Source organism: Limulus polyphemus, unplaced genomic scaffold, assembly GCF_000517525.1.
Source record: "Limulus polyphemus unplaced genomic scaffold, Limulus_polyphemus-2.1.2 Scaffold6955, whole genome shotgun sequence".
NCBI lineage: Eukaryota > Metazoa > Arthropoda > Merostomata > Xiphosura > Limulidae > Limulus > Limulus polyphemus.
In genome coordinates, this window is record NW_013672565.1 from 1 (window position 1) to 8,332 (window position 8,332).

At 35.3% G+C, this 8,332-nt stretch overlaps 1 protein-coding gene across 1 annotated transcript in view; it reads right to left on the reverse strand.

Annotated features, from left to right (window-relative positions):
* Nucleotides 1–6: 6 nt before the first annotated feature.
* Nucleotides 7–8,332, reverse strand: part of LOC106474213 (tyrosine-protein phosphatase non-receptor type 9-like) — a 41,754-nt gene continuing 33,428 nt past the window's right edge. Inside the window, exons 12-14 of the mRNA XM_022402564.1 lie at nt 7,690–7,919; nt 7,262–7,469; nt 7–6,118 (exon numbers count right to left, since the gene is read on the reverse strand). Coding sequence (XP_022258272.1) covers nt 5,892–6,118; nt 7,262–7,469; nt 7,690–7,919 — 665 coding nt within the window. The 3' untranslated portion in view covers nt 7–5,891. The remainder of the gene's footprint in view (nt 6,119–7,261; nt 7,470–7,689; nt 7,920–8,332) is intronic.

Below are 8,332 nucleotides of genomic sequence, written 5' to 3' on the forward strand. Positions count from 1 at the left end.
TGAGTCACGCTTTTCCATACAACTGGATAACAGGAACCAGATCACCCCCTACTTTCACCAACATAGTGAGTCACGCTTTTCCATACAACTGGATAACAGGAACCAGATCACCCCCTACTTTCACCAACATAGTGAGTCACGCTTTTCCATACAACTGGATAACAGGAACCAGATCACCCCCTACTTTCACCAACATAGTGAGTCACGCTTTTCCATACAACTGGATAACAGGAACCAGATCACCCCTACTTTCACCAACACAGGTGATGGCGACACACAAACAAGAAGTGGTGAAAATGGTGACATCTAAGTCTCGTGAAATGGTACTTATATTGCCACACATAGGGTTCACATTCTAGACCCTTCATGCTACCCTATACTGGTACAACTAACTCTGATTTCACCCTAATGGGATATAATGCCCACCTCACCATATTAAACTGGTCAACACATTCCTTGATACAAAAAGTGTAGTGGCCTTCATGTTTATAAAATTTCTGTCTAATTGGACATGTATGGGATGCTTTTAGGGAAATATGTCTAGTGACTCCAGACACCAAAGGTGCCATAAAAACAGCTCTTCCATAACTGGTTGAAGATGATTCTGAAACTTTATCAATGCTCTGATTTTAAGCATATAATGTCTGTGCCAGGCTGACCTTGCTGTTTGTGGTAACAATCAGTGAACAAATTTAAATTGTTAAAGATAACCAGAAATTCTGTCAGACAACCAAATTACTTCATACTTAAGAACTGTACATATTGGCTTGTGTGAGAATTTTAGCATTGAATCAGTAAGGCGCAAAGGAATGCAAGTAATGCGAGAATATTATCTATGAAGTAATAATTCCAGTGTTATTTTCATATCTGTATTGAACGGCTCTGCCGGCTCAGTTCAACTTGTGAATGTACACACACAAAATGGTTTTCATTTCTGAGGTGCACATTGTACACCACGAGTCCAGAGTGGCACAGAAAGTTCCAGAAACATTCTACCTCTAGCTGTACACATACATACTACAATCGTGCCTTCCAAGGTACCTGTAATAGTGTGTTGAAATCCCCCAAACATGTGCACACCATGAAAGAAGTCTCCACATTAGCAACATCCCTATTTGAAATGAAACGGCTGGGTGTGATAGTTCAACCAATCACAACTGACAGTTGCTTCGCTTACTTTGTGATCAGTTGTCTTAGGCAGAAGCTAATGGGTTCCATTGAAAGGGTGACAAAATTAATGTTTTTCAGTTGAAGTACACTGATATGACTGCTAAAAAAAGAAATGTTTCTAGTACTGAGATAAAACAAACAGATGGACTTTTGACTTGCATGGGAATTTAAGTTTGTTTTGGCACAGAATAACTGCTACTGTGGCAAATATGTTTGTGTTACAGTGGCAACTAATGAAGGCCTTGCATTTATCCCTGTCCTATAAGAATTGTATGATACGAATGGATGCAACATGCAGGAAAATATAAATGAACAAAACAACAGTTTTTTTAGATGTGAACAAAGCCTTGTCCACTGCACACAGTAGACATAATGTACCCACATTATTGGTTTGCTTGCTTATGATAGTAGGGAAATAAATTCTCCAAACACTCGGTACACAATATCCAGCAAGTTATCGTATGATTTTTGCTGTAGTATTTTTGAGGTGTTCCGGTAGTGATCCCACTACCATATCCTACCATTTTACTCGAGCTGGCTGGTTTATGGTAATTATTCAAACTGTCAAAACAAAAAAGAACATTTGTATCAGTGTTTTTTTTTTGTTTTGATTCATGGTATGTTGATGAGAATTTTATAGTATTTCTGAGGTGTAGGCCCAAATTGTTTGACAAAACATGAGTGAATACACAACCTTCTGTCAACAATATCACAGTGAACTTGCTAGAAGGTACTGCAAATGTAATTTATGAGTTGCTCTGTTTATGCTCTCATCTGATATTGTTGCTATGTGACCATCTCAGCAAACACTGTTAAATGTCAGAATAGGTTTAGGAGGAAAAGGAAGAAAATAACCATGGAAACTTTATTCTCACCTTCAAGTTTTCTTTTGAAAATAAGTTGAATGAAACTTCTGAGAGTCTAATGTCAATTGTTACAACTGGCTAGACCAAGTTTTTCTTTTCATTTCTTTTTATTGTTAATATCATCATGTAATTTTAACTACAGAACAAAATGCAGGCAAACTAAGAACTTATGGTGGTTAATTCAAGTCAATGTAGCATAATGTGGTGATTTTTAAGTAATGTTGAACCACCAAGGAAAAAAAAGTAAAACCTGCTGAGGAGAAGAGAGGTTGGAAATGAAATGACCTGAACAAGCAACAACAGTTATATCAAAATTCATGGTTGAGTCACCCCGACTTTAAGACACGGCTGTGTTATCAACATGCTACCAATCTCATGTTTTGTAAAATGTATGAAGGATTGATTAACGTTACTACTCAAATTCAGACTCAAAGCCTGCATGAACATTCCAACAGTGTTTACTGGACCCGAACTGTCGAAGTTATTAGAGCAGCTACAGCTCCTCATAGAACATCCGAGGTAGAAGACTTGCTTGAAAATGATTAGTGATTTTATTTCACGCCTGCCAAGCATAAACAACCATTTACAGATATTGTTTGGTTGACAAGCTTGGATGAGGCAAAGGGTTTAGATGTTGACCAGACATATAGAAGTGAAATGAAGCATCGAGAATTCACAGAAGTGACCGAGAGACATAAACTGGAAAAAGTCCAAGTTTCTTCTCATAATGTGCGATAAAGCCACTGATGCAGTTGTAGTAGAACAGTTGATTTTATTCATCAGGTAAGCGAATCTTTCCAAATTATGAAAACAGCAATGAATAGTTATATATGAAAAATCCTTACATCAAACAACCATGCTGGCTGATAAAAATATTAAGTCTGAAATAAAACAACCACTAATCTAACACAAATTTCTTTTCAGCGAAAGTTTGCTCATGAACAATTAGAAGTAGGCAAAGGGTGGGGGCTTACAGTAGATAACAGAAATGAAGAAACTGTGATATGATTAGTGTGTACAAATATCACTCAAATTGTTGCTTATGATGTGTTCATTGGGAAAAAACTATTTCAAAAGTAACTTTTGTACTGCTTTTAACTTCTTGTTTAAAAAAGAAGTTTTGAAATGCTTTATCTGGTGGCTTTTTTCATGAGATGGAGCTCTCTGGACCCCCAGCAAAGGACTCAATCTTCCATTCTGTGTGAGCTACCACCACCAATAATTTGATGCTACTGATGTTATCCAGCTGGCAATGACCAAAATCATCAGTTTCAAGACATGGTCCATTGAGGATGAGAAAGGTAAGCGTATTTAACTTTTGAGTTGATTCTTACATCACATAATGTTTTGAAAAAAAGTCATGCATGCATTGTGTGATCAACAACAGGATGCAGGTAAGTTACCTCTGGAATTTTTATCTCTCGCAGAGTGTGGTAATGCAGAGCCAAGAGACTTCTTTGGTCTGATTCTAGAGAAAAGTGGAGCTAACAAACATGGTTGAGGTGGGATAGTACATACACAGAGTGAGTCTTTTCATAGCTTTATTCTATTTAAAGGTTAGTCATTTTGCAAAATGCTTACCTCAACTTACAATATTTGCTGACTTATTGTTAACCTGTCTGTAAGGCATCTAGGGAGCAGATATGCACCAAATATAAAGATGTTAACCCCAACTTTTTGTGCCCTTATCGACCTGATCAACGAGAGGAAGGTGGGGGGGATTCTACCAAATGAAGAGGGTGAAGAGTGATGGACTGGGGAGTGATGTCCTAATCAGCACTTTTAGAGTTCAACTGGAAGAACCCAGTGAAGAAGTGCTACCCTGCAATCAGCTAATCAATCATTCCAACCCCAATATGGTTAGAGGGAGAATGGAGAAGAAGATGAGACACAAATCAATGACATAGATGAGTTAGAACATCACCCCACCCAAAAAAAAAAAGATCTTAATGAAGTACCTGATGTCAATCATACGTTTAATACAACTTTGTTAATCAAATGCCTTTTTTGTGCATGTATCCTGACATTATTGTGAGTGATTTCTTTTTACTTATGGAAGGACAATCTTTTGTTTATGTAGGACAACAAAAATCTGTTTACTAGAAATTGTATGAGCTATAAGGTGTAAAACCACATCTACCAAATTTTCGTTTACAAGCACACACCAAATGACCAATCATTTGCATTTCAGACCACATAACTTACCATCAGATGTTTGATTTGCACAAAAATCACCCAAGAAGGGCAACTGATAATACAACATTGGTTCTGAGAATGGCAACTGATAACACAACATTGGTTCTGAGAAGGGCAACTGATAATACAACGTTGGTTCTGAGAAGGGCAACTGATAATACAACGTTGGTTCTGAGAAGGGCAACTAATAATACAAGGTTGGTTCTGAGAATGGCAACTAATAATACAAGGTTGGTTCTGAGAATGGCAACTGATAACACAACATTGGTTTTAGCCTTACAATTAATCTTTAAATAAATGCATTAAGCAGTTTACATTGATAAATGCCAACTTGAATCAAATGTAAATACATTTGCATTAAAATTAAAACAGTTTTTACAAGTCCCATATTTATATCAAACAATCGAATCTTATAACACATATACTTAAGGTTGTGTTTGTTCTCAAACACAAAACTACACAATGCTCACCACGAGTATCAATACCCAGTTTTTAGCATTATAAGCCTACAGATTTACTGCTGAGCCACTAGGTGGGGGTGGGGACGTACTTGAAGGATATGTAACAATCAGTTATCCAATTGTACTCTACAGGGATTCTGTAACGGTTCTTGCTTAAACATTTAGTGCTAACATTTAAAAAAGTTACTATAGTCAGAAATTGCCTATGAAATGATTCTGTTCTAGGCAAGATAGACTAAAAGGTTATACAACATTTTTATCTAAAGATAACAATAATAATATACATTTAACGCAAGTTAAGGTGGAGACAAATACAGTAATTTATTTTATGATTTCACTGGTGTAAAAGTTATATTACACATATTGTGTACATTTACAAAGATACAAGTCTTCGAAAACAGAGCCATGTTTTATTAGCCATCCTTTTTTTTCTTCAATTTTATAATTAATTTTAGATTAAGAAACTTGAATGACACACATAAATAAACACGTAATTATTAGAAATAACTTGATACAAACTAAAGACCTTATGCCATATGCCACAACCACTACAACAGTTTAGTGGTGTACATTCAACTTGTTACAGTTTTTGGCATGCTTCTCTTACCTCTTTAAATCCTTTGTGCCATGCTCACATATCCCAGATACGATTAAAACATCTTTTTTTTTTATCTGACGAAATTTCTGAAGATAAATAAATACTGAACAAAATGAATGAAGATTTTAAAGAAACAGATGAACTGATGCTGAAAAGAAAAACAAATAGGTACAATACTGCATTCGCATGTACATTTAAAATACAAGCAGCATGTGAAACATACAAGTTCTTTATAGCCATAGTTTCAAATGTGGCAAACTGTTTAATGACATTTCAACTATCATGTCTCTGTTATTAACACTACATGAGCCATTTAAATACTTAAAGCATTTTCTTTGGTTAAAAAATTTTATACAAGTATTTTTCAACACTTTAGCGATTTTTTTTCCTTTGTTAAAAAAAGTGTTTAAATTAGCAAGGCCATTGAAAATGTATAATCTATCATATTTTCTCAAATAAGCTTGTTTACATTAACTCATGACCTCTGCGGTATAAGAAGCTGACCTTTCAACAGTCTCTCTCTTCACAAACAGAATATAAATCAGCTGAAGAGACTGATCATCTACAGAACACCCTGCAAGTGACCATTTATTACCAAGTTCATTCTGATTCCGAGTCAGTTTCATCAAACCCTGTTAGATCTACATCTTGAAGCAGACCCCTTCCCAGAGCATACTCAAGTAAGGCCAGGTGACAAAACACGTACTGGTCGGGCATTTGAATGCTGTAAGCACGCTGAGAACGTATTTTCTCGACCGTTCCTCGGATGTCAATCTGGCCAGTCGCTTCAAGCCGTTGAATGCTGATGTCTAGTGTGATGAAAGTTCCTGAAACATTTTATGTACATCTTAATGCGACACTGTAAAAAACACCAATTCATTCTAAAGATATACAACATTTTATGTACATCTTAATGCGACACCGTACAAAACACCAATTCATTCTAAAGGTATACAACAACATTTTATGTACATCTTAATGCGACACCGTACAAAACACCAATTCATTCTAAAGGTATACAACAAAAAAACAACTGCATCAAATAAAACTTAAAAAGAATAACATAAAATATACAATCATTTTACTTTTCATAATACCAATGAAATAGTAGGTAAATGTATTCACAAGACATTGAGATTTTAGTTGAGAACTTAAGAATAAGAACTTCTCTGAAACTGACAATTGGTCAATAGAGTACCAATCAATTGAACAGGTACAGACAGAAGTTGTTGCAGTGACGTAGTACAGCCACGAGTTGTATTTCTGTGAAGCATAAAATAAATAAAGCTATGTTCACAAGTACAATATTGGTTATTAAACAACTTTTGAAGTTGAAATGGTAATCCAGAATATTAATTCAATGCAATTTTGAAACAGTATACACTTTAATGTTAAGTTTAAATTGTACCTTTTCTTCTGATAAAACTGTAGTCTTCAGGGATGACACCCAATTCTCATGTTAGACAAAACAACTAAATTTATGCAAATAGTTTAAAGCTTAGAATATGCATTACGTTTGTAAAAATATTACAATCTGTATTCAAGCGTACAAAACTTGAATGAGTGTGACAAGTCGCACAGGATCCTGTGGTTTTGCAACATAAAATAATGAGATGTATTCACATACGTGAAACTGAAAATGTTTGTGGTTATCTTCTACTGAAACAATAACATAAATATTGATTAGTGTTTTCTTTCCTAAATATGCCAGAGATTATGTGAAGAAAGCTTTATTTGAAGTTGCTTTTATTTACCTTAGAATATAACAGTTTGGAAACAGCGTACAAAGTTTTAACCAAGTAAATACAAAACGACTGACTTGATGCACTAGGAGTTAACAATAAACTCATTCAACTGTACTTCTCTGAAACACAGATATGCTACAGCTACTGAAATTCTCCAATACACACAGGTTCATCATATAAATGTCACAATCAACTAACAGTAAGATAATTTTATAGCCACAATACCTGTTCTACCAATTCCAGCACTACAATGCACTACAATTGGAGGTCCCAAAGAATGGCCATGCCAATGAGAGCCAAGAGACATGAGAGACTGTGCTTGTTGTTCCCGAACCTTGTCACGAAATGTCAAAATTTCCAAGGCAGAAAGTGGAACACCATAGTCTGGCCAACTTGTATACTGCATGTGAGACACTTCACGACATAAACCAGTCTAGAATAATAAAAAAACGAGGGGAGATTTCAATATATGATGGGATGATAAATGAAATCTTAGATAAGTAGAGATATTAACAATGAGTGTTTGATTTTATAAGTTGATAAAAGAATTCAAATATATGTGAAAAATGTACTGTTGTTAAATTTCAAAACACTCTTACTCAAATACAAGCAAAACTGAGATATTCATCTTCTATTTAATAAAACTGTCATACCCTTGAATGTGTGATGACCAGACTTGTCACAGTGTAGTCCTGGTATTGGTCAATGCCATTGTTGTGGACACGAAAAGGACCATAATCTTCGGATGTTTCTTCCTCTTTTGGCCAGTACTGACCACACTTTGGCCGACTTCTCTCAATTGTGCGGGTTGTCATAACAATTACTAAGACTTCTTGCTCCCATATCATTTGCCAAAAATCAGAAAATGTCTTTGGCAGTGGGCCTGTCAAAAAAGAAAAATGTTATTTCAACATGTAAAGAACATTACTAAGAATGATGTATCATATAAGCAATGCTACGAAATAATTGAACGAGTGCTACCTAAACATGACCTTGTGGCAAACATCAGTCACAGTACTGTATTGCATATGAAATAAGTTTATTATTTTCTTGTTGAAATGATATTTCAGCAATGACAAGCGAGTTCATAATCAGTTTAATATAATTCTGTGGATGTGAAGCATTTGTACCTATGATGACATATTTTGATAGTACAATAAACCACAGCTACGAATGTTTGTGAAACTCTTATCGTGGCCATTTGTAAAATACTGATTAATTTAGGAAAGTCATATAAGTCAATATGACGACTGGAGCAGAACACATCGAGTCGTGTCCTTCATATAAGTCAACACG